The sequence below is a fragment of the Herpailurus yagouaroundi genome, unplaced genomic scaffold (genome assembly GCF_014898765.1).
Source record: "Herpailurus yagouaroundi ecotype Mexico unplaced genomic scaffold, PumYag 188, whole genome shotgun sequence".
NCBI lineage: Eukaryota > Metazoa > Chordata > Mammalia > Carnivora > Felidae > Herpailurus > Herpailurus yagouaroundi.
Genome location: NW_024412419.1, coordinates 35,805,129 through 35,830,563, shown reverse-complemented (window position 1 = coordinate 35,830,563; position 25,435 = coordinate 35,805,129). Strand labels below are relative to the sequence as shown.

Below are 25,435 nucleotides of genomic sequence, written 5' to 3'. Positions count from 1 at the left end.
GAGTTCTTTCTGAGATCTTGGTAACAAGGGGAATTGTCAGCCACAGAGTTGACAAGCTTCAGAGAGACTGCTTACATTGAAGATGTGGGGCACAGGGTTGGAAGCCCCTATACACTGGTGGTCCACAACACCACAATGGAGACCATCCCACCCTGGTATCTTGGCTTCTCTGGAGAAGGCAAGACGCGTGACGGGCAGAGCCCTTCCCTACCTTGGCATTCTGGACATTCCCCAGCACGATTTCCGCATTGAGCATGTCAGGCAACTTTGATACCATCTGGCTCTCAATAGGAAGTTGCTGATTGAGGAGGGACAGGTAGTACTGTAGCTCCCCATGAGACGTGATGAGTATGCCTTCGCCCTTGGTGTCATACTGGGGTCTTCCAGCACGTCCCAGCATCTAGGTCAGAAACAGGTTGCAAACCTTTTAAAAGAGTTATGGCCACAGAGCCTAGGGTTTTGTTCCCAGACTTCTACTTTACAGAACCACACCTTCCATCTGCCACTTTTTTGGCCTCTTTGCATAAATTTTATACACAGGATACCTTTCCCCACTGAAAATAACCTCAAAGGCTCTATACCTGCAGAATGTCCAGTGCCCCCAGTTCTGTCCAACGCCCCTTCTCTGGACTGTACACCTGGGTGCCTTTGATGATGACTGTATGTGCGGGGAGATTCACACCCCAAGCCAGAGTTGCTGTGGAAACTAAAACCTATAGAAGCAAAGCCAAGGTAATAAAGAAAAGACGTTACCACCACAGGGTTAGTATCCCCAAGTTCTCTTAGAAACTGGCCTTAGAGCTTCTAGCAGGAGTGAGGTGGGTCCCACACTTGTCAAGGTAACACTGGAATAAAGAGGAAAGGAGTCCCTTGGTTCCTCATCTATTCAATAATTAACATTCCACAGTTCTCGAGATACTTAAGAGGTAGAACTGTAGACTAATATTAATCAACTTAAAGTTACCAGACAATTAACAATACACCCTGAGAGAGAGAACATACGAGGTCCTAACCTTACGAGGCCCTGATTGGTGACATCTGGAGTCACTGACACGCTTCCTTTGTTATGCTTCTCAAACGCTTTCCTAAAATCACTCATCTTCCCTGATGCAGTAGGTGAAGAGCTGGGAGAGGTGGCCAAAGTTCTATCTACTGTACCTCCCACAACCCTCTAACCTGGTTTACCATAAGGTACTGGGTGCAAACATGGCATCTGACACCTGAGGTCTTCTGATGCCTACACTTTGCCCGCGCTCACCTGAATGTGTTTATCAGCAAAAAGATCCTCTACAAGTGTCCGGTCAACTCTGGTCATGCCTGCATGATGAATAGCAAAGCCATATGGCAGAAGATCCTTCAGCTCCAGGTTCTGTGGAACAGAAAAAAAACAGGTGAGGAGGTGAGCCTCACTGTGGGAACTCCACAGAGACTAAGTAGATCTCTTCCCTCGAGACCCTGCCCCTTACCTATTCCACATAACCAGACCCAGACAATCAACCTTCACCTGTGTGAAACAACAGCACCATGATGCAGTCGAGGACTGTCTGGACAACCTCGGATTGAACCAGTTACCAGGTAGGAAACAAGAGAACCGGGCCTGTCTCTCCTCACCTTGCACTGCTCAGCTTCCGTCCGAAGGACTTCTGTGGAGGCTGAGCCCTCTCTCAGAAACAGACCCAGAGTGTCCTTCTCTAGGCACATGTCCCGGATGGCCCTGGCCGTCTTCCCAGTCTCCTTCCGGGAGTGGACAAACACCAGCACCTAAGGAGAAACCACAGTTTGCCACAGTCAAGAGACGCAGCTACCACTGTCACTCCTCTGGCCCCATGGCGCCGGCACCAGGAAGCAGAGGCTACACTGTTATGAGGCCAGAAACCCCGAGAAGAGCAATGGCAGGAAGGTATACTGATTCAGAAGCGCCTAAGAACCTGTGTGAATAAAGTACAAAGTACAGTGGCAGAGTCCTGTAGCTGGGAAACTAAGCTAACTCTTAGCATCCTATCTTTAAAACCACATTTAAGTAAAATATAGATGCAAATTCAGAACTCCCAGTAATAAATCTGTGTTCAGGCACCTGACAGGATTCTAAGTCACCTGAAGAATGTGCCTGCAAAATAACAGCTCATATACTGTATTCAATGATAGGCACTAGCCTTTGTAAAAGGACTTAGGAAGTCTCAGTATAGACTAGTACCATTTGGTAGGAAATAAAGTCCTCCAAGTATTTAGTGCCAAGCAAAGATTTGTCTCGGGGCACCTAAGTGGCTTAGTCGGTTAAGCATCCAACTCAGTTTCATTTCAGCTCGGTCATGAACTCAATTTTGTGAGTTCAAGCCCCATACTGGCAGCGCAGAGCCAGCTTGGGATCCTTTCTCTCTCCACTCTCTTAAAATAAACTCACTTAAAAAGAAAGAAAAGATTGGTCTCTTCATCTAGATTCATAGGCTTTTTTTAACAGATAAAAAAATATACACACCCTTCCACTTTCCCTTGGTTTTTGTCTTGGTTAACGTGACCAAATGGTGTTTAATTAAAAAAATATGTATTTTCTAATAAAATGTCCTCTTTCACTAGTTTTTAGTTTTCAACTTTATTTTCACTGTAAGACAGCCAAATCTTTTATGGAAGGACCCTTGATAATGTAGAGAGACAGACTGATTATCCACACCTGGGGATTTCTTTTTTCAGAGTTTTTAAATTACAAATTCAATTTCCTTAATGACTATGAAACTATTCAGGTTATCTTCTTCATCAAGGCTGAGTTTTGGTAGTAATTTTTGAGGAACAGGCCCCTTATTTTTTCTAGGTTGTCAAATGTACATGTAAAGTTATTCATAATAATCCTTTATTATCCTTTCAATGGCTACAGGTTCTATGTTAATATCCAATTTCATTCCTAATACTGGTGATTTGTCTTGTGTCTTTTCTCTTTATAGAAGTCAAAAATGCAAAAGAACAGAGTTTAATAGGAAACCATAGATAGACCTGATTTTTTCCAGCATGTTCCATGATTTTCTCATAGACTATTTCATTCATGATCTGGAAACGCTTGATAGCTTTCTTCTCTGTGATACCCACATAAGTCTGTTCCAGAGGCACTGGGCGGAAGCTAGAAATTCAAATTAGATAAATGAGGTTTTTGGCACAAAATAGTGAGGAAACAGTTATTTTCAGTGGAAAGGACATTCTTTCCTGGATTCACACCACATCAAAACCCAAAATCCGGGGGCGCCTGGGTGGCGCAGTCGGTTAAGCGTCCGACTTCAGCCAGGTCACGATCTCGCGGTCCGGGAGTTCAAGCCCCGCGTCAGGCTCTGGGCTGATGGCTGAGCCTGGAGCCTGTTTCCGATTCTGTGTCTCCCTCTCTCTCTGCCCCTCCCCCGTTCATGCTCTGTCTCTCTCTGTCTCAAAAATAAATAAACGTTGAAAAAAAAAAAATTTAAAAAAAAACCAAAATCCATCTAATACCCAATCCAAAAGAGCTCCTTGAAAAAGGGGAAGGGCATCAGGAAGGTCACCCTAATCTTCTCCCAGTCTTTCTTGTACCTGTTGTCAAAGTAAAAGAGGCCCTTGGCAGGATCTACACGCAGAAAGGTAGCCACATCTTCATAGTTGGGGAGGGTAGCACTAAGACCGATGAGTCGGACATCCTCTTGGGTCATCTCAATGTTTCGGATGGCCCTGGCCACCAAAGCTTCCAAGACAGGACCTCTGTCATCATGGAGAAGATGGATCTCATCCTAAGGAATGAGGGGGTGGCCAATTACCTCTAGGGCTAGAAAAATGTAGTCCTCTTTCCTAACAGACCTATCCTGTAGTACATACCTACCATGCCAAATAAAGAAGAAAAGGGATCCCAAGCAAGAGAAACCCAAAGGGTGAGACAATACTCACTACGAAATACCCCAGAAAATAACATGCTCTGACCACCAAGCTGCTTTGCTAGTTTACTGAAACCTAATACTTTATGGCAAGAAAATGTGATACTTCAGGTAAATGAGTTCATTATAACTTCACTCAAAGATTAATTTCTTTACTAAAAATGAAGCTTCTCAGCAAACTTTATTTATATCAAATAAGGCTTCACCCCTGGGCAGTCATTCTTACTACTCTGTGCTTGCAAAAGATATACATCAAATGATGAGTTCACATAGCCTAAGGCAGTGCCTCTTGAATGTCAGCATGTAGCAGAGAATCTTACTAAAATGTAGATTATGTTTCAGTAGATGTGGGATGAGGTCAGGGACTGCACTTCTAACAAGACTTTGAGTAGCACTAAAGCAGGGGCTGGCAAACTTCATAAAGGGCCAATCAGGATTTTAAGCTTGTGGGTCATACAGTCTCTGTTACAAACAGAGCTGACCCTTGTACAGTGCAGGGGTTATGGATGCTCCACACAGTCGAGAATCCACTTACAACTTTTGACTCCCCCAGAACTTAACTACTGAGAGCCTACTGTTTACCAGAAGCCTTACCAATAACATAAACAGTTGATTAACACATATCTTGTACATGTTTTCTATACTGTATTCTTACGATATTGTAAATTAAGAAAATGTTATTAGAATCATAAAGAAAAAATACATTTATAGTCCAGTACTGTATTTACCAAAAAAAATAATCATAAAAGCGGACATGCAGTTCAAGCCTGTGTTGTTCAAGAGCCAATTGTACTCAATTCTGTCACTAAAGCACAAAAGCAGCTGTAACAATATGTAAATAAATGGGTATGGCTGTACTCTGATAAAACAAAATCCAGTAGCCACAGACTGCCAAGCCCTGCTCTAGAATGCTGAAAAACAATATGTGAGGTCTCCTTTCTGCTTTCCCAGACAACTTAAAGAAACTACAACCAGACTCAAGGTCATTCTTCTCTGGGTGCTCTCTGTACATTTGGAACACAATATCCTGACTCCTTCCTCGTTCCCCTTGAGAATGGATTATTTATTTATAAAGCCCTCCTGGGAGGAGGACACAATTAGTTTGTCTGTTTACATTTATTCCAAAACATTTCGGACACAAACAAACACATAAAGAACAACATGGCAAACACCATGCACCTCCTCAGAAATCTTTCACTTAGGGGCAGATTCTCATTTAACAGTAACAGCAGGGGCGCCTAGGTGGCGCAGTCGGTTAAGCGTCCGACTTCAGCCAGGTCACGATCTCGCGGTCCGGGAGTTCGAGCCCCGCGTCAGGCTCTGGGCTGATGGCTCAGAGCCTGGAGCCTGTTTCCGATTCTGTGTCTCCCTCTCTCTCTGCCCCTCCCCCGTTCATGCTCTGTCTCTCTCTGTCCCAAAAATAAATAAACGTTGAAAAAAAAAATTTTTTTTTTAAATAATAAATAACAGTAACAGCAATACTGACAACAGCTGTCATTATAAAGGCTAGTGACTAGAGGAAAGCACTGAAGAAACAGCGTTAAAATTCAGCAAACCCTCCTCGACCAGGCCTGGTCTCTACGTGCTCAAGTACTCCCTGCTCACCAGAATGATGAGCCGCACGAGCTGTGTGTAGGTGCGCTCACCACCCTTGCGGGTAATGATGTCCCACTTCTCGGGGGTGCAGACAATGATCTGAGTGGCGCTGATCTCCTCCTTGCACAGCTGGTGGTCGCCAGTCAGTTCTGCAACAGTGATGCCATATGTCGCCAAGCGCTAGGTGGAGGAGAGGCATGTCAGGCAAGAATGCTTGAAGGGGGCCTTGCCACAACACTTTATCTGGGAAGTCTGAATGTAGAGTACTGGAAGGAGGTATCGACCCAACAGGAAAATATCATATGAACACAAACACGTATTTCTAAAATAAACCCGGGGCGCCTGGGTGGCGCAGTCGGTTAAGCATCCGACTTCAGCCAGGTCACGATCTCGCGGTCCGTGAGTTCGAGCCCCGCGTCGGGCTCTGGGCTGATGGCTCAGAGCCTGGAGCCTGTTTCCGATTCTGTGTCTCCCTCTCTCTCTGCCCCTCCCCCGTTCATGCTCTGTCTCTATCCCAAAAATAAATAAACGTTGAAAAAAAAAATTAAAAAATAAAATAAAATAAAATAAACCCAAGTTTACACTCAGGCAAATGAAGCAAAGAATTTCTGGGATGTCTGCACAAAGAGGAGGAAATGGAAACTTGTAGACAACAGGACCTGGAATAACACCGCTAGGTCTAATGTCAACCATATCCCATGAGCATTTCATAAATTCTTCAGTAATGTAAATGATAACAGCAGAAAACTGACTCAGAAACAGTAACAGAAAGATGCTAAATCCTCGCAAAAGTCCAAGACAGGCCCAGGACGCTCTTGCTTCAGAAATACTTGGACCCTGGGTCAAGCTCCACCTTGAAGTGGAAGAAAAACACCATACAAGACATTCCAGAGATGCCCCAGTACAAGCAGTGATGCACTAGACCTGTTCCCAATACCTTTCTACCCCTTACCTTTCCGAAACTGCCCACCATCTCCTGCACCAGAGATCTCATAGGAGCAATGTAGATGATCTTGAAGTCATCCACGTTGATAGTGCCATCCATGTTAATGTGTTTCCCTATCTCTCGGAGCATACACATCAGGGCCACATTGGTCTTACCCGCACCCTAAGACAGAGTCAAGGATGAGAAGGCCTGTTTACCTGTCCTCACTTCTACAGGCTTATCAGCAAAACAGATACCAGAGCACCTCCTAGGACATTTCTTCCATCAAAGAGAAAAGAACTGGGAGAGGATTTGGGTGAAGATGAACCATCTTGCCACCAAAAACATACCACTTCCCACAGGAACAAAGCAGCCAGGGCAGTGCTTACAGTAGGGGCGCACAGCAGCAGATTCTCATCTGTTTCCAGAGCAGCACGGTAGAGTTTACTCTGGATCCGATTCAGTGTTTTGAAGCCCTCAAATCCAGCCTGGGCATACTTCGGCAGCTTCTCCACTGGAAGCAGTTGCTAGAAGGAAGAAATGCCATGCATGTCACATACTGGCAGCACCCTTGAGCAGGCTGTTTTTGCGGGATGGCCAGGATTGTATTTCCTGGCGCCCTCCCTGAATAACTCTGCACTGAAGGCCAGATGAGAAATTCAATATTGTCCCCTGGACTCAAAATCAAAATGGGAAACTCTGAAGCAACTTCCATTTCTGGGACAAACTATCTATGACACAAGGTCACATTTTGGCCAATGGGTTGAAATCCAAACTGGAAGGGAGATGAACTGAGCAGAAAACTGAGAAAAATAATTCACTCACTTCTTCTGAACCAAAGGGCTTGGGCTTCAGAGCAGGCACATGCACCTCTTCATAGCCCTTGCGCTGGCGACGGAAGGACCCATCAGGAAGCTGACAACGTTTATTGGCCATGAAGTGGCTCCCCTGGGTAAAAACCAGGTCCTCCAAATCCAGAACCTGACGCGGAGCCAGTGCCTGGGAAGATGGGGGTAAAAAAACAAAAACAAAACACACAGTGAACAAAGTGAACAAATAAGTTTTCCATCCGGCATAGCCTTAGAAATGACCCGATACTTACCTCTCCACCCTGGTCCAGATCCATGGTTTCCAAGTCTGTGTCCATTCGGGACTGTCGTACTCGCTCTCTCCGAGACCTTTCCTCCTGTGACGGGGAAAGATGTAAAGTAACAATTATTCACCGTTGTAGGTTCTGGTCCCTTCCAACCCCTGCTTAGCGAAGCCTGACTCACAGGTGCTGACCAGTAAGTCTCCAAACAGAAAGATGGCCCTTTATGTTCAGACATTTGCCACAGGGACCACCAGAATGATGAAAGCAAACAGCTTTAAAGGGACAATGCACAGCGCGGGGATTCCAAAAGTAGACATTCAGCAATTCAGCATCAAGGGCTATCCCTAAAGGTAGAAGCGTGGGTTCTGTGTTCAGCCAACACATGTGTTCTGTCCCAGCATTTTCAGTAGATACCATGATTTATTGTGTAAACAACAAGTGAACCGTCCATGGTGCTGGTGAAGACCACAGGAAGTCAACAGTCTCTTGACCACACCAATGTCAATGTGTAGATTTTAATCTACACCAGTGACAAACCTCAAAGAATTCAGAGAAATTACTTCTTCAATTCCCTTTTCTAATAGGAATTCAGCTCTACGCTACAATCTTCTAAGTGAGGTCTCCTTTCCAAATCAAACAGTCTAGCTCCGGAATCAGACCGATAAACCAACCCAGCCCTTACCCGGATCAGATCCTCCTTCTCAGTCTCATGGAGCTGGTAGAGGAACTTGGAGAGCTCTGGATCAGCTTCCATCTTTCCCATGATCCTTTCCTTTTCCGCTTCACTCTGTGCACTGGCCAGTAAGGTGCAGTATAAAACTGCCAACAGCAAAAGGAAGAAAGGGAAGGTGAGAAGAAAGGGGTAAGGTAAAATCAACCTTCAACCTTGGGGGAGAAAGCAAACTAAATGAAAGAAGCACTGAAGCTATGAAAATTAACAAAGCCTCCATCACACATGCACACACACCGTGTATATGCTCCAGAAGAGACCACTATATACTCACTCATCATCCTGTGCTGTCGCAACACTTTAATAAAATCAAAAGTGTTGAAACCAAGGAGCAGAACCAGCTGGTTCTCACATTCCCGATCATCACTGGCCGTCTGCAGAGAGAAGGTAACCACGATTAAGGACACAGCCATCTGCCTCCATCCACCGTCCCACCTGCTAAGATACATACAATGAACACAAAACAACCTCTTGGCTGTACCTTCAAAATCTCCAACACTTCATCTGCCTTCTTCTGTGACACAATGGCATCATCATAGAAGCGACTGAGCTGCCGCTGTAGCCAAAACGCATCAATATCCCGAGGATGCAAATCCTTCTTCTTAGAACTCATCAGTTCCCCCGACGCTACAAGCTACAAAGGTAACCAGGCACTTAGCTCACACCATGTCTGTCTGCACCAACGGCTTTCTCATCATCCTACAACAAAGTTCTACCTGCCACCCATAGCCTACGATCCTTTAAGGACTTTCCAGAAGGGAAAAAAAACTCTGCTACATTGAGCTCAGGAGCATACTAAACTAAGATTTCACCAACACATGCCTTTGGAAAGGAGAATGAGTGACTGAAGTCTTAAGAAAATCAAGACACTGCATGTTTATTACGGCTCCTATAAAAGGGTAGCTTGGTAAGTAATGTATAACAGGACCTACATATGAGAAACAAATGCTACACCCAGAAATCCCCTGACCTTGCAGGAACAGGCAAAAACAAACCGTACTTACATTAGCTGAAAGGGTGCAGCGCACCACGGCCTCATCCCCTTCCATGTCATCATCAGATGCCTCTTCTCGAACTTCCCCATACACATCTTCATCACCTTCCTACAGAAACAGCCCAACCCCAACTCATGATTTGGAAGTGACTCTGGCATCACTACAGAACTTCTCCCCTCAATCACTTAAAATTGGATCCATGGTTAGAGCAATGGTTGGGGGAGGGGGGTGGTAACCAATAGCTTACTGGAGCCAGAGTCAGTCTTACTCCACAGTACATTTAACTGAATGACCTCATTACTCTTAAGTCCACTTGGCATGGATTCATTAGATGCTTCTACTCTCTCTTCTGCTTCTCCTCTTAGTTTACTAAACTCCCTTAAATTTATTTTTTGCGAGACAGAGAGGCAGAGAGAGGAAAAAAGAGAATCCTAAGCAGGCTCCACACCACCAGTGAGAAGCCCAATGCAGGGCTCAAACTCACGAACCATGAGATCATGACCTGAACCAAAGTCAGACGCTTAAATGACTGAGCCACCCAGGCGCCCCCAAGAAATTCTGATTAGGTGGTAAATCTCAGTGGCTGCTGCAATTGTTACTTTAACAAACATATACAAAATATGCCTGTGCTCTTGGGCAAAAGTGCATTCTTTTAAAATTGGCACAGGAGCACCAGGGTGGCTCAGTTGGTTGGGCGTCCAACTTCGGCTCAGGTCATGATCTCACAGCTCATGGATTCAGGCCCCATGTCAAGCTCTGTGCTGAGGCTCGAAGCCTGGAGCCTGCTTCAGATTCTGTGTCTCCCTCTTTCTCTGCCCCCCACCCCCATTCGTCTCTCTCTCTCTCTTAAAAATAAATAAGCATTAAAAAAAATTTTTTTTAAACGGCAGGACACAGTACTGAAAATTGGAAAATTATCACAATAAATTAAAATGCATTAAAACATGGTGATGTATGCCCTCAATGGAGGTGCATGCTGTACTTTTTGTCTTTTTGCTAATCCACATAATTTATTTTAAATTATTATATGTTTAGGGATACCTGGGTGGCTCAGTCAGTTGAGTGTCCAATTTCGGCTCAGGTCATGATCTCACAGTTTGTGAGTTTGAGCCCCGCATCAGGCTCTGTGCCGACAGCTCAGAGCCTGGAGCCTGCTTTGGATTCTGTGTCTCCCTCTCTCTCTCTCTCTCTGTCCCTCTCCCATTCACACCATTTCTCTCTCTCAAAAATAAATAAACAGGGGCGCCTGGGTGGCTCGGTTGGTTAAGCGTCCGACTTCGGTTCAGATCATGATCTCGCAGTTTGTGAGTTGAGCCCCACATCAGGTTCTGTGCTGACAGCTCAGAGCCTGGAGCCTGCTTCAGATTCTGTGTCTCCCTCTCTCTCTATCCCTCTCCTGCTCATGCTCTGTCTCTGTCTCAAGAATAAATAAAACGTTAAAAAAAAAATTTATAAAACAAAAATAAAAAATTAAAAAAAAACAAATTATTATATGCTTACATTTATAAGTTCAAATGTGCTTTATAAATCCCTAAAGACGACCGCAGCAAATTCTTAGCAACATAATATTTATGCCTGAGTTAGACACCCATAAAACAAACACCGTAAAATTTATCTGGCTTCAGTTAGGAAGCTTCTTTATGCCAGAAGTGGTCCCCTCACCTTAACAATTTCAAAAAATAAAAACAGACTGCATTCATTTGCTTTATCACTCACCTCCTCATCAGACTCAAACTGAACATTCACACCATACGTCTCATCAATGTTGTCATCTGCAACAGTAAGAAGTAAGAAAAAGAATAATGAATTAGTGTAATGAGGCACTTTGGAGCTAATTCCTCCCCAACTGCCTGCTAGTTTTGGATATGGCCCTGCATCGCCTGCTCAACCACCCAAACGTGCCACTCCTGCCCCCACACAGGCTCTGCCCAAGTTTTCCCCCAGGTTCTATACAAAAGGGTCTTAAGAGTAAGAAATGGCTGCTGTATCTAGGGATTCTGATTCACCAATCACAACTCTTCAAACATCACAACTCTTCAAACACCAAAAAGGTTACGAGAACTCACTGACATATGCAGAGGTTTTAATGACTAAGGCTAGAAAATCAAGTTTAGAAGTCAAAAGCAATCATTTAATAAGATAAGGACATAAAGAACTCAGTTACCCATATTCTGGATTTCCTTGTCTCCACCGTAGTCTGTGATCTTTTTGCCCAAGTTCACTAGCACATGGTATCTGGTATCATCTGTCTGACCCAACAGCAGGTCAATCTCCTTTCTCCTTTCCTTGTCCCGAAGCTTTTCATTCTTTAGAACAGCAAGAACTTCATCAGCTGCCCCACAAAGGATATCACGTGGCTAGAGGCAAAAAAAAAAAAAAAATTTAGAACAAGATCTAGAACATCACCGACCAGCTTCATGTGACAACAGGATGTGAACAGCCATGCCTCTTTAAACCTTGCCTATCAGATTCTGACTACTTTCATCACTACTGATAAAAAATGCCACAACCAAAGGAAGACCCATCTGTTTTTAAAAAGATTAGGTAGGTGGTCTTAAGAAGTAGGACCCAGATTCCACAAGTCTGGCACATTTCTACAGGTGGCAGAGGCACTCCTCAATGCTCCTCTAGCCCACCAAACTTTTGGTAATTCTTTATCCTCACCAGAGCCTCTGAGATGCATAAAGACCCTTAAACTAATCACACATATATAATGCTCAAGAGCACAAATTTCAGATATAGAATATCCGGGCTCCTACGGTGGCCCTGCAAAAATACTACCTCTATCACGTAGGAAAATTACTTAACTATTCTTTGCCTCGTATCTCTCGCCTGTAAAATGAAAAATAAATATTAACAGGGCCTAGTCATAGAGCTGATGTCATAGAGGACTGAAAAAGAGAAAACACGTAAAGTGCTATTCCACACAAAGCCAAGTGCTCAGTAAATATTAGCCACTTCCACAAACTGCTATCGTCCACAAAGGAAAATCCACAGTCAAGGTTCTTCTGATACTTCCCAGTTGCAATTCTCTCCCTCTCCAAAAACATGGTTTCACCCTCTGGCTTCCTCACCTGGTCCCCAAGGGCAGCTTGGATGAAGCTGAGTAGCACCTCATAGGTCTCCCGGGTCTCTTTAGTCTTGGGTTTATAGATGATGCCCACCATCTCATCGATGCCCTCCGAGAGCAGAGTATAACCCTTCATCTTGTTAATGTCATGTCGGTCCTCATCACGCTTTCTTCGCCTAATGAACACATGATATTGAAGAGGTAGAATCTCCCCACAAAGACAAAACTAAATCAAGCCTATCCTCCTCTCCTCAGCTTCATGGCACACAGGTAATGTTTAAAAATATGAATCTATACCTCAGCAAATGATTCCCACTTGGTCATGTTTATGCAAAAAAAGTAACAAGAAGGGAATCCTCTGTTATTCTCTCACTAAACACACTAAATGTTGCAATGAGACAGCCTCCTCACTCACTTGAAAAAGGACAACCCTTTTTGGGTTGTTGGCATAACACTACAATCGAATTTCAACTTGCCACACCTCAGACACATTTTCTTTCTCTGGCCAGAGAAACTGAGGATCCAAAGGAATCTACTACCATTAATTCTCAACAAATTATAACACATCTGTAAAGGAAGCCACACTCTGCAAGGTAAAGAAACCATGATGTATTTATTCACTTCAAATGTAAATAATCAAGGGGTGCCTGGCTGGCTCAGTCGGTAGAGAGCGCGCAACTCATGATCATGGGGTTGTGGGTTAGAGCCCCATGTTGGGTGTAAAGATTACTTAAAAATAAAATATTTTTTTTTATATTTTTTTTTTTTTTTTTTTAAAGAGAGCAAGAGAGCACGCATGAGCAGGGGAGGGACAGAGAGAGAATCCCAAGCAGACTCCATGCCATCAGCATGGAGCCCAATGCGGGGCTCAAACTCACGAAACCTTGAGGTCATGACCTGAGCCGAAATCAAGAGTCAGAGGCTTAATTGACTGAGCCACCCAAGCATCCCAAAAATTAAATCTTAAAACAAACAAACAAACATAACTAATCAAAACTGGGCCTCTGAATTACTGAGGTTTCATCATTGAAGAGGAAAAAGAGACAGAGATGATCAGAGATTTCAAAACACAAGGATGAGGGGCGCCTGGGCAGCTCAGTGGTTGGGTGTCTGATTTTAGCTCAGGTCATGATCTTCCGGTTTGTGAGTTCGAGCCTTGTGTCTGGCTCTGTGCTGACAGCTCAGAGCCTGGAACCTGCCTCGGATTCTGTGTCTCCCTCTCTCTCTCTGCCCCTTACCTGCTCACTTTGTCTCTCTCTCTCTCCCTCTCTCTCAAAAATAAAAAAATAAACAAAAAAAAACATAAAGATGAGGTAAAGTTCAATGATTTTTAAGTTTTGAAATATATCCCCCAGGGTGCCCAGGTGACTCAGTGGGTTAATCACCCGACTTTGGCTCAGACCATGATCTCGCAGTTTGTGAGTTTGAGCCCCACGTCGGGCTCTATGCTATCAGTGGACAGCCCACTTCAGATCCTGTCTCCCATTCTCTCTGCTCCTCCCCCGCTCGCGCACACACATGCACATGCTCACTGTCTCTCTCTCTCTCTCTCTATATATATATCCCCTCAAAAGTTAGAAAAAAAAACAAAAAACAAAAACACACACAACAAAACCCAAAACGAAACAAAAAACCTGTCTTTCTTACTATGGATGCTTGAGCGTTACTCTATAACAACAAAAGTAGGAAGTGGTCAACAGCAAAAGAAAGCAGTAAGGGTGGGAAGTTCATAATGGAAGAAAAGGAGTTACTGAGACAGAGAATAAGCAAGGGTCCTGAAAATATCGTGGAGAAAATTAAGATCCCTCTATGGACCAGAAACACATACGTTAGAAAAAGATCTAAAAGTTTTCTCACTTCAGGTATGCTGATTGAGGCCAAAGACCCTGTTAAGTCTCACGTTCCATTTTTACCTTAAGTTGTTTGATTGCCCCGTGTCTCATCTTGCACCAAACATTTCAGCAAAAAAGTTGGTCAAATGCTCAAGCAAAGATGGACTCTGGATCTGAAGAGAAATCATTTTCTCCCTGGTACTCACTTGGCTCTTCTTTCCTCCTGCATCTGTGGTTTGGTCCGTTGAGCTTTATCTCCCATCCGGGTGCCCTCCAGCTTCCCAACCAGGGACAGCACCTCTCCTGTGGGTTCATCCCGCCGGGTCCGGTCAATGAGAGAGCGGTCAGCTTGGAGGACAAGATTCGAGTTCTGAAAACATCAAAATACTATCAAAGCTCTGCCACCAGTAAGGCCACTTGTTGTATCACAGGAATACAATTTTGATGATATCAAAATTAGTAAGAACTGGAGCAACTGAGTGCACACAGAGCGGGAATAAGAGGTTTTCCTTAAGATGAAAGAGCGCCATGTGACGGCGCGGGAGGAAAGAGCGATCAAATCAGTGGAACGACCCTTGTGCCTAACACTGCCCGTAATAATCCACCTCTGGGAAAAGCGTTGGGTTCGCTGGGTGGGGGAAATAAACGGGGGCGGGTATAGCGCTGAGGGGACAGGGAACAAACACTCCTAGCAGAATTCTTAGCCCATAACACCCGCCCTAGACCCTAGTGGGGCTATTCGTGTCATCCTGTACCTCCCACCTCAGCCCGCGTCTGATTTCCTCTCCGCTTTCGTGGTTCAACTGCAGGCCTTCTGACTTGCCTCCCGCTCCCCACTGGGCTCCCTAGCCCGGGCCCTCCCCCGAGCCCACACGCACCGCCTTGTACTCGTACTGCAGGCTACGGGCGGTCACATCCGCCATGGCCGCGGCTGCCGGGGGGTCTCAGTACTCAGCTCCCCTCACCGCACTTCACCAAACGCAGTCTCTCTCCTCTCCCGCCCGGCCCCAGCGACGCAGGACTGACGCACAGGACAGGCACGGAGACGGGCTCCTTTCCGCTTCCGGGTCGCGCGCCGGAAGTATGGGTGGGGCGTGTCTCCGGAGAGAGTGTGTCGCTTACCCGCGCGGCCTTCTTGGCGTGGCCGGCGCAATCGGGGCGGCGAATCCCGGAACCCCTAGACTCCGGTTCCAGCCACCCCTTGGGACTTAAGACCCCACCCCCCCACCCACCCACCGTAGGCTTCCCGCCTCGGGCTGCGGCCTTCGGCCTCCTCACATCACCGCGAAACGTACGCCTGCCTAACCCAAGAACTTTTCTACGCACTTCTTCCTGACTCTGGCCACTCTCTTGGAAGCTGTACTGGCAAGAAAGGCCTAATTAGCTCCTTTTCTGGTTGAGGAAACTGAAGCACCCAGCGAGCGGTTTAAGAGTGTGTGTGTGGCGTCTAGGTGGCTCAGTCGGTTAAGAGTCTGACTTCTGCTGAGGTCATGATCTCACAGCTCCTGAGTTCAAGCCCCGCGTCGGGCTCTGTGCTGACAGCTCAGCCTGGAGCCTGCTTCACATTATGCGTCTCCCTCTCTCTCTGCTCCTCCCCTACTCACGCTCTGTCACTCAATAATAAACGTTAAAAAAAATTGTGTGTGTGCGCGCGCGTGTGCATTACTGGTATCTTCCCTTTGGGTTTCAATTATGTTTTTAACGATTGGAAGAATTGTCCCCCACCCATCCCACCTAAAACCCATGCTAACCTACAAGACCCTCCTTCTGGATCTGCTGGGGCCTTCTATTTGCTCCTAAATGCTTGTCTCATTCTTTTGCAGAGCCCAAGGAACATTGTGAAGGTAGCTGCCCTTTTGGTAGGAACAGCTCCTTGAAGTCAGTGACTTAATTCCTTCCTCAAGGGCAAAGCCCCAGGGCCAGGAGGCACTCCTGCCTTCTTACCCACAATGAGCCAATTCTCGCCTGTGGAATGGCAACTAATAACTGAATGGTTATCTCACTTAGAATCTGTTTGCTTTTGAAAGAGAAATGAAAGGGAAGATGGGTATTAAGCAAAAGGCATTCATCCTCTATAGCAGTCTCCTGGGCCAAATTTGCCCTGCAGGGGTATTTTGTTTGGCTCTCTGTTGGCTCCTTACTTAAAAATTGGGATAGTTCATGAAAAATCTGGGTTTTTAACATCTATGGAGAAATCAGAATACTGGCCACATGAGACCCACATTCCTACATGGCCTGCATGCCCAGTGCTAGTCAGCAACTTGCTGTCCTTAGAGGGTACGCATGCCCCCCGCCCCCCTGCTCTGCATGTAGCTTGCAGCCCTGCCCACGTTTTTGTTTGTCTAACTTCCAGGGGACAGTCAAGTCCTTGCTGCAGCTCTGCTCCTCAGTGGCATTGTGACTTTGAGATAGCTACCTGGTCTGTCTGGGTGAGCCTCATTTTGTCCTTAAAATTGAGGCAATTAAACTTTCCTCATATGAGTGTTGTGATTAAATCAAGTAGTGTGTTTAAAAGCACCAGTGAATGTATCAAGGTGAGGGCTTACTGAAGGTTATTTAAATCTGAATCCTGAAGACTGACTTTTGTTCTATGGCCACCCTGTGGGTCACCCACCTGACACAAAAGAAGCTGCTATTTCAAGGATTCTGCTTTGCATTTTTTAAGTTTTTATTTATTTTGAGAGACAGAGTGAGCAGGGGAGAGGCAGAGAGAGAGAAGGAGAGAGAGAATCCCAAGCAGGTTCCACACCATCCTCAAGAAGCCTGATGCGGGGCTTGAACTCATGAACCATGAGCCAAAACCAAGAGTTAGACGCTTAACGGACTGAGCCACCCAGGTGCCCCTCAGTGAAGGTGTCTGTCTGTTTGTTTTAACATTTATTTGAGTGTGTGTGTGTGTGTGTGTGTGTCTGTGTGTGTGTGTGAGTGAGGGAAGGGCAGAGAGAGAGACACAGAATCTGAAGCAAACTCCAGGCTCTGAGTTGTCAGCACAGAGCCCAACGCAGGGCTCAAACTCACCTACTGCGAGATCATGACCTGAGCCAAAGTCAGACACTCAACCAATTGAGCCACCCAGGCACCCCTCAGTGAAGGTGTTTTTAAAAAAAATTTTTTAACAGGATTATCCCCAGGAAGCTGAAGGACCCAGGAGCACCCTGACATGCACAGACCCTTGTGGGGGATGTTCGTTACCAAATTGGGCTCAGCTTTAACTGTCTTCCAGTCTATATGTGCCCCACCGTGCTGCCTCTCTGCAGAGATTCAGAATTCACTACTCCCTAGCGCCAGGCCTGGACACGGGGTTACCCAGGCTCCTGGGCCCTGCATTTCTGTACCTTAAGATGTGTTATTTCATTTAGTTAACCTCTCAAATATTACATGTGCGCTAAACTTTGTGAGCACTTTTAGGGACTCAGAGAAAAAATGATGCACTTAGAACCTTTGAGAAGTTACATAGTCTTGCAGGACAAATGAAATGTACCGATAACTGCAATTAAAAAGCCTAGAGTAAAGTACCAGAAAAGGAAAAGTCCATATGCTCCCATACCTCCTCACCTTTCCCCCTTGTAACTAAAGCCCCCTCTACACTGCCTCCTGGCAGACAGTCTCTCCTTTGCTCTCCTGCCCACTGCTCCCTTGCAGTGTATCCAATCAACTTCCATCTCAGAAGAAAAAAAGAAAAAAAAAAAAAAAAGCTAACTGCAGTCAGTGTCACAAGGGGGCATTGTGAGAAATCAGAGAAGTCCCTTCTGATTGGAGAGAATGAGCAAGAATTTGCAGCTGTAAAGGACGGCTAGGATTTCAGTAGCGGCAGGGAGTGGGGGAGATTTCAAGGGCATACAGAAGCAGCAAAAGTAGGAAGGTAGGAAGACAGGGACATATTCTAGGAACTGTTAAGAACAATTCAGATGAATGAAGTCCAAATGTGAGGAATGAAACAGTGTAATAATTTGGATAGATATAATTCAGAATCTCTTGAAAAAATAATGCCATTGTAAAGAGCTTTTTCTTTATTCTTGGAGACGATAGGAAGCCATACAGATTTCCGGTTTGGGAGGGTTATGTTTGTTTTTGCATCTGTATAGCAGGTGTTTGATTAGAGAGACTAACATTTAGATTAAGCAAAAAAAAAAAAAAAAAAAAAGCAAAAAAACCCCTACCGTGTATCATGTGGTAAGCACTTATAAAGTGCCACTTTAGCATACGTGGTCTCATTTAATCCCCATACAGCCCTATTAGATATATTTATTTCCCCCATTTTACCAATGAAGAAATCGAGGCCCAGGGAAGATAACTGACTTGCCTGGCCTCACCTGCCTCAAAGCCAGCCTGTCTCATTCCAGACCCTCTGCACAGGGGCTTCCTCACAGAGCTGGGTATGAGGAAGGTCATTCTCACAGTACTAGGCAATGTGTAGGTGGGAGAGTGGGATGTAGGGGAGACAAGAGACAGGGAGTAGAGCTGGGAGGCCATTGAAGAAGGCAGAGCAAGAGGGTAGGTGTGCCTGATGGGGGTTCCACCAGCAGGGGAAATGAAATGTGAGAAATGCGAGTGAAATTCGGGGCGCCTGGGTGGCGCAGTCGGTCAAGCGTCCGACTTCAGCCAGGTCACGATCTCGCGGTCCGTGAGTTCGAGCCCCGCGTCGGGCTCTGGGCTGATGGCTCAGAGCCTGGAGCCTGTTTCCGATTCTGTGTCTCCCTCTCTCTCTGCCCCTCCCCCGTTCATGCTCTGTCTCTCTCTGTCCCAAAAATAAATAAACGTTGAAAAAAAAATTAAAAAAAAAAAAAAAGAAATGCGAGTGAAATTCAAAGGCACTTGGTGATTGTCTTTGGTGTATCCAGGAGGCTGTTAGGTTGCCTGAACTCTTGGGTTGGGAAAGAGGACTGCTGGGTTGCCCAAAAGCTCCCGGTAACTTGCGTATTAGGTAGTGAAATGCCTCCTGACCCAGGATTGAACATTCACATTATAGGGTTTGAGTGAGGCTAAATTAAACGACTCCAGTAAACACAGTGTCCTATGTGGAGAGGGGATTCAGTAAATCCCATGTGCCTAGAACAGTAACCCAGTAACGCACACTTTTGAACTACTCCATTCATTCACTTCTTCATTCAGCAAAATTTTATTGTGTCCTATGTGCCATTCACCACGCTAGGTTCCAGGGCTGTATCAGCAACAAGACAGATATTATATGCAGATGCACGTAAGATTTAACCATGTAGTGACATAATTTATTTTCTAATTAATTTATCTGGTGTATGTTTCTCAACAGGATCAGCTACCTTTCCAGGTCTTCACCTTAGGAAGCAATGCCCTCTCATTAACCAAGAGGCAGTTTGATGTGGTGATTAAAAGCATGGACTCTTGTGTCAGACTGCTGGGGTTCAAATCCCAGCATCCCCCCTTACCAGCTGTGCAATCTTAGGCATCACTTGTGGAACAGAGATCGTCTTACCTACCATAGGCTTGCTGGGCACCTAGAACTCCACCAGGAAGTAGAAAGGATCAAGTGTTGTCCAACACAGCTGCATTTCTCAAAAGCATTTATGAAGTACTTTGTGTTTGGAGGCAGTTTGTGACTCGAACACAGGCGAATGGTCTCATTTTTTTTTTTTTTTTTTGTCATATCTTTGCTTTACTATAAATGGTCTTACCTGATGGCCCTGCCACACAGCAAACTTGGTTCCGAATGACTGTCGGCTCTTTCCTAGACTCTAGCCCCCCAACAAAGAAGATAACAGTTTGCCAGGATCAGGTGCATCCAGTAGCATGGTTGTAGGTTGGGTGGCTGTGCCAGAATGTTCTGTGTTTGGGGCCACATTGTCAGGCCAAGCGTGTGACCTCACCAGGTGACTTATTTGCAGGGCTTCCTGAGAACTCATGTGATGCGCAGGTTGCTTGTTCAGAAATGAAATGATGTCCTAACTATATACAAACATAGGCAGTCGTCATATGTCAAGGCGTGGCTCATACTGGTTCTGTGATGGATCCATTCCTAACGAGGCGGCTGGGGGCCTGCAGTTTTGAGGACTGGCTTCTGCCACAGATGGAGGACAGACTCGTGTAGCAAAGCTGACTCTCCTGCTTGTACTGGGCAGTACCTCGGCTAGGCTTTCCCTTCCCTACCATCCCATTCCCTCCAATTCCCATTGCAGAGCAGAAGTTTCTTTTAAAAGAAAGCACGGGGAGGCCTGGCTGGCTCAGTCAGAAGAGCATGCAGCTCTTGATCTCAGGGTTGTGAATCCAAGCCCCACGCTGGGTGTAGAGATTACTTACATAAACTTAAAAATGAATGAATGAAAAAAAATGAATGAATGAATGAATGAGAGGGATAAAGGGAGACACAGAACATACCTGCACTGCATGTTGCTGCATTCTTGCCCATCTTCCTCTCTGGGCCCCGATTTTCTTTCATCTTGGCAGCTCTAAGTCCGTGCCCATTCATCTCTCCAAGCCCCGGACTGCTGGTTGGGACGAAAGCCAGATCCCAAGCCCCAGTCACTTTTTCCTGAAGCACCGTGGCCTTCAGCACGGACGCAGTACTTGCCAGGCGCTTGTGACTGGGCCCAGGATGAGGAGGATAGCCAAGTGCAAGCTCTTCCCAGTGACAGACACCAGCAGCGGAGGGCAGGCTGAGTGAAGAAGGCTTGGAATGCTGATTCCTGCCAGAGACCCATGTGCCGAGGAGACGGGCACCGAAAGCATACCAGTGTGCCCCATCACACTGGTACCTCAGAAGCCGCTTGGGGCTCCTCTCCACATGCTCCTCTCCCTCTCTCTCCACCAGAGGTAACCCCTTCCCTGACTTTTATATTAGCCATTCTCTTGCTTTTCTTCGTAGTCTTACTAGTTACGTAGGATCTCTAAACAACGTATTGCTCAGTTTTAAGAAAATGAGTAGCAAACACCATACCCCACTGTGCAAAGAAAGGGCAATCTGGTCCCAATAGATGGAGGCATCAGAAGGTCAAAGCAGAATGTCTGCATCAGAGGCTGGCCTCGACTCCCCTGAGCATCTATGGGGCCACACCAGGCAGTGAGTGGGCGAGGCCACAAAGGAGGCCTGGAAGCACGGGGTTCAGGGCACTTGGGCACCTAGCAGGGTCTTGGTGTGGACCAGTACAGCTTCTTGGAAAGGGGTACGTGTGAGGGTTGTTCTGTTGTCTTTTAAACATCGCATGACCCATGGGGCGCCTGGGTGGCACCGTCGGTTGGGCGACCGACTTTGGCTCAGGTCATGATCTCACCGTTCGTGAGTTCGAGCCCCGCATCGGGCGCTGTGCTGACAACTCAGAGCCTGGAGCCCGCTTCGGATTCTGTGTTTCCCTCTCTCTCTGCCCCTCCCCTGCTCATTCTCTGTCTCTCTGGCTCAAAAAAAATAAAAATAAATTATAAAAAAAAAAAAAGATTTTCTCTGTTCTTTCTGGGCCCCCAAATTGTCATATGTGGGACCTACCTGGCGACCCTCCTAAGTCCTCTCCATTCTTTTCCAGCCGTTGACATTTTTACTCCAATTCGGGGACATTGCTTCTGTTTTATCCTTCAGTCTCAGTAGCACCTGCCACACCGCACACCCCTCACTCCACATCCCTGCGTCCCTTGTCAGCCTGGAACACCTGTGGCAGGTCTCAACCCTTCAAGGCAGATGGCCGCCACGTCTTCCTCAAGGCCTCCCTGGGCTTCACCTTCAGGGTCAGTTGAACATTTACCAGTATCTCACCGAAATAGGTGAACAAATAGGTGAACAAAGCCTATTTCAAAGAGAATCATGAAGGAAGGATTCTAGAATCCTTAGAGATGAGACCTACCCTGTGCCAGGTCTGAGGTAATCATCCTGATGAAGTCTGGGGGTGACAGTGGGGTGATCCGGAGCCGACGGCCAAGAAAGAATTCTCGAATACATCCTTGGTGCAAAGAGGTGACTTTATTAAAGCACAGGGACAGGACCTATGGGCAGGAAGAGCTGCATGGGGTTGTGACGGATAACTCATTATATACCCTCAGGTTGGGAGGGGGTCAGGGATAGAGTAAGTCTCTAAGGTATTTGGGAAGCAAGGTTTCCAGGACCTTGAGGGGCTCGTTGTTGCTAGGGAAACACCATTTATTACCTTTTAGTAAAACCTCAGGCATAAAACCCTTCAGATGTATAGGGGGGGGGGGGGCATAAGCTTGGAGTATGATTGCCAGCATATATCTTGGGGCAGTTGAGATAAAGGAAGTAGACTTAACAGGATCCTCAAGGTTGGGATAATGTTAAGCCAAGGTTCTCTTTTGCCCCTAGCATAGTGTCATCATCGAGGCAGCTGAGTTCCTAGAGAAGGTCACTCTGCTGGTCCTAAGGACTTGTCAATGGGCTACAGGCAGTAAGGGAATTTAATTTTACATTTGCCTTAGTTTCCCACATCATCATGGCAAGCACTTAAACCCCCTTCCTTTGTTCTTGGGTAACCGGGCGTGTCCGAGGACTATCACACACATTCCACCTGTGATGAGGGTGCTGTTAGCTTGTATTTTGCCCTCAGCCTGCCCCCCACGCTCTCTCATCAATCCCTCAGCTCCAACCCACCCTCTATTCTGTGCCACTCTGCAAGCTCCATTTCTGCTTTGCGAGCCACTCCCAGCCAGGTTATGCCAACGGGAGGCACTTGAACGAGACTGCAGGGCTGGAGAAAAAAGGACTCGCTCCTTCCTGTCCGCTTCCTGATCCTGTGAGCATCACCCAGCGGTGCTTCCTCACGTCAGTAGTGGCCCACCGATCTTCCAGCACCCACCAGCTTCGCCGTGTCCCTCTTAGACACCATCGTTAGCCGGGCAGCACCCTTCCTCAGGGGCCAGTTTCTGCTCTGCAGAGCCCTCTTCGAAGTTTTCCTTTGGTCCTTTTGTCTTCCCAGCCCTGGGGCCGCTGGTTGCTTCTAGCAGTTGCTACTTTAGATGCCCTATATACTAGCAAACAGTTCTTTATAGTAAGTTCTTTATTCATGTTCTAGGTTTCTGTCTCCTGACTAGATCCTGTTACAACTCCCATCTTTATTTTACAGAAACTATATTTTACAGGAGGTGACTGCAACCCAGAGGGACACTTTTAAGGCAATATCCTGAATTCAGTGTTCCTATTCATCTGTAAGAAGAGGGGATGGTTTCCCAAACGGGGCTTCCATTTTGGCAAAGGAGTAGTTCTCGCGTATTTTTGCCCAGGACACCCCCACTGGTGAGGCTGAGCATTTCAGCCTCGGTGGCTTCATCTGTCTTTTCCACACTGGCTGCATTTCCTCCTGCCACAGGGGGACTCTCCTCCATTGTTTTTGTGTCCTGATCGCACCTTCAGCAGGAAGAGGGAGGGCATTCTGATGCCTTAGTGTTTCCTTCCAGGGAATGGCCTCCTCCTCCTCCTCCTCTGATTCTGCAGGATTTTTAATTCCTAAGGAACTGTGACCAGATCTCACTTTGGAAAACCCAGTTGTAAATGAACTCCACTCATGCTTATCCAGGAAAAACAATCTCTAATGTTAGGGAAACGATTTCTGTTATGAAAAAGTACTCTGCACTCGGACTCAGAAGATCTGGAACAGCTTGCTCCCAGAGCCTCCTGACAAGCAGGGAAAGTTGGGAAACTGTTCTATTTCCTTCCTGGGGAAGTAAAAAAAAATATCTTGTTTAGCAGAGCTCCAGAAGGAAACTTTCCGTTCAGGCATCCCCAAAGGACAGAGGAAGTTTATCTTCATTGGAAATGCGACCACCACCCCACCCCTCACCGCAGCTCCTCGTAGTCTGAATTATCATTGCAGAGAGGGTGCAAGGACATCATAAGCAAGAAGAGACACTTAATCCAGAATGAACAGTGTTGAGATATCAACCTACTGAGAGAGGTACTACGTGGCCTATGACAGAGACACAAATGCAGCACCGTCCCATTTAACCTGACAAAGGTTTTTTTTCCCTCTGATTTGAGACTTTGTGCATATGGAAATCTTACAAAGGTATGCAAATGAAATCGCCTTTTCCTTCAGAATTTTTTTTTTTTTTTTTTTTTTTTTTTTTGAGAGAGAGGCCCTATGAGTGAGGAAGGGGCAAGGAGAGAGGGAGACACAGAATCCAAAGCAAGCTCCAGGCTCCGAGCTGCCAGCACAGAGCCCAATGTGGGGCTCGAACCCACGAACCGCAAGATCATGACCTGAGCCAAAGTAGGATGCTGAGCCACCCAGGCACCCCATGTCATAAATCATTTTTATCAAAAAGAATAAAATGTGATGAACTCAGCACTGTTGGAAGAATCCGAGGCGGCTTGGTGACTGGAGCCCAGAGGAGCACTTTGCTTCTCTAGTCATCTATGAGCAGTGCATGTGGTACACCTGATGTGCAGACGAACAAACACAGGCTCTTCCTTGCTTTACTGAACAGAATCATCCCTGGGAAACAGGACTAGAGAGGAGTGTACGGGCTTGGCTGGTTGCACTCCCAGAAGTAAGAGCAGAGCAGGAGAGGCAGCGCTCACCTGGCAGGGGAAAGGCATGGGGGGGCTTCAGCCCCAGCAGGACAGGGATCCTCACTCAGCATCGCCGCCTTTTCCTCTAACGCATGTTCACAAGTCTACCCTCTCAATGTGGCAGAACAGGTAACATTTTTTGGACACGATTTGGGAAGCACGTTCTGGGGTGTGTTTTGTGTGGTTTTTGGCTTAGAAATAAGTTCTTTATTATCAAGAGCTATCGCCAATCAAATACCTCACTGCTTCTGATCTAACATCCAAGATCTCTATTTACCCAGTGAGTGGTGACAGGGTGCTCTGATAGACGGAGGACCTGCCAAGGAGAGAATTACTTGGATCAATGTCTACAGGCAGAGCCTGTGATCTGAGCAGCATATAGTACCAGTGGCTAAGAACAGACTCTAAGAAGCACCTTAGTTCAAGATCAGTCTCCGACAGCTGTCTGCCCTTAGGCAGGTTCCTTTACCTTCAGGTCCCTATTTCTCCTCTGTAAGAGGTGAGTGATGAAACTATGTTCCTCACAGAGATGCTAAGAAGGCTGAGTGAAGTAATCCACGGGAGGTAGCCGCTTAACAAAGGTTAGCAATTTTTACCACCGTCACCCTCCAGCAGAATTCATAGGCCCAATGGACCCAATCTGGAAATCTGAACCTCCAGCCAGTGGTTTCTTTCTCCTCTACCGTTACAAGACCAATCTTCTCAGCCCTTAAGTGTTTCCTGCCTTTACTGACACACAGGTACCTCATCAAGCTAACAAGACTGCAACCCCCTTAAGGGAAAGCACCAGCTCTAAAACTTACCTAGAAGATAGTCAAATATTTTGTCAAGCA

General features: G+C 46.2%; 1 protein-coding gene across 1 annotated transcript in view; it reads right to left on the bottom strand.

Annotated features, from left to right (window-relative positions):
• SNRNP200 (small nuclear ribonucleoprotein U5 subunit 200) overlaps positions 1 to 15,163 on the bottom strand; it is a 29,488-nt gene extending 14,325 nt beyond the window's left edge. Inside the window, exons 1-20 of the mRNA XM_040496645.1 lie at positions 15,001 to 15,163; positions 14,329 to 14,492; positions 12,295 to 12,466; positions 11,385 to 11,577; positions 10,937 to 10,992; positions 9,230 to 9,328; positions 8,707 to 8,859; positions 8,500 to 8,599; positions 8,178 to 8,314; positions 7,505 to 7,588; positions 7,228 to 7,401; positions 6,792 to 6,929; positions 6,430 to 6,585; positions 5,487 to 5,657; positions 3,547 to 3,740; positions 2,986 to 3,109; positions 1,612 to 1,761; positions 1,259 to 1,369; positions 582 to 713; positions 212 to 400 (exon numbers count right to left, since the gene is read on the bottom strand). Coding sequence (XP_040352579.1) covers positions 212 to 400; positions 582 to 713; positions 1,259 to 1,369; positions 1,612 to 1,761; positions 2,986 to 3,109; positions 3,547 to 3,740; positions 5,487 to 5,657; positions 6,430 to 6,585; positions 6,792 to 6,929; positions 7,228 to 7,401; positions 7,505 to 7,588; positions 8,178 to 8,314; positions 8,500 to 8,599; positions 8,707 to 8,859; positions 9,230 to 9,328; positions 10,937 to 10,992; positions 11,385 to 11,577; positions 12,295 to 12,466; positions 14,329 to 14,492; positions 15,001 to 15,045 — 2,742 coding nt within the window. The 5' untranslated portion in view covers positions 15,046 to 15,163. The remainder of the gene's footprint in view (positions 1 to 211; positions 401 to 581; positions 714 to 1,258; positions 1,370 to 1,611; positions 1,762 to 2,985; positions 3,110 to 3,546; positions 3,741 to 5,486; positions 5,658 to 6,429; positions 6,586 to 6,791; positions 6,930 to 7,227; positions 7,402 to 7,504; positions 7,589 to 8,177; positions 8,315 to 8,499; positions 8,600 to 8,706; positions 8,860 to 9,229; positions 9,329 to 10,936; positions 10,993 to 11,384; positions 11,578 to 12,294; positions 12,467 to 14,328; positions 14,493 to 15,000) is intronic.
• Between the last annotated feature and the right edge of the window lie 10,272 nt (positions 15,164 to 25,435).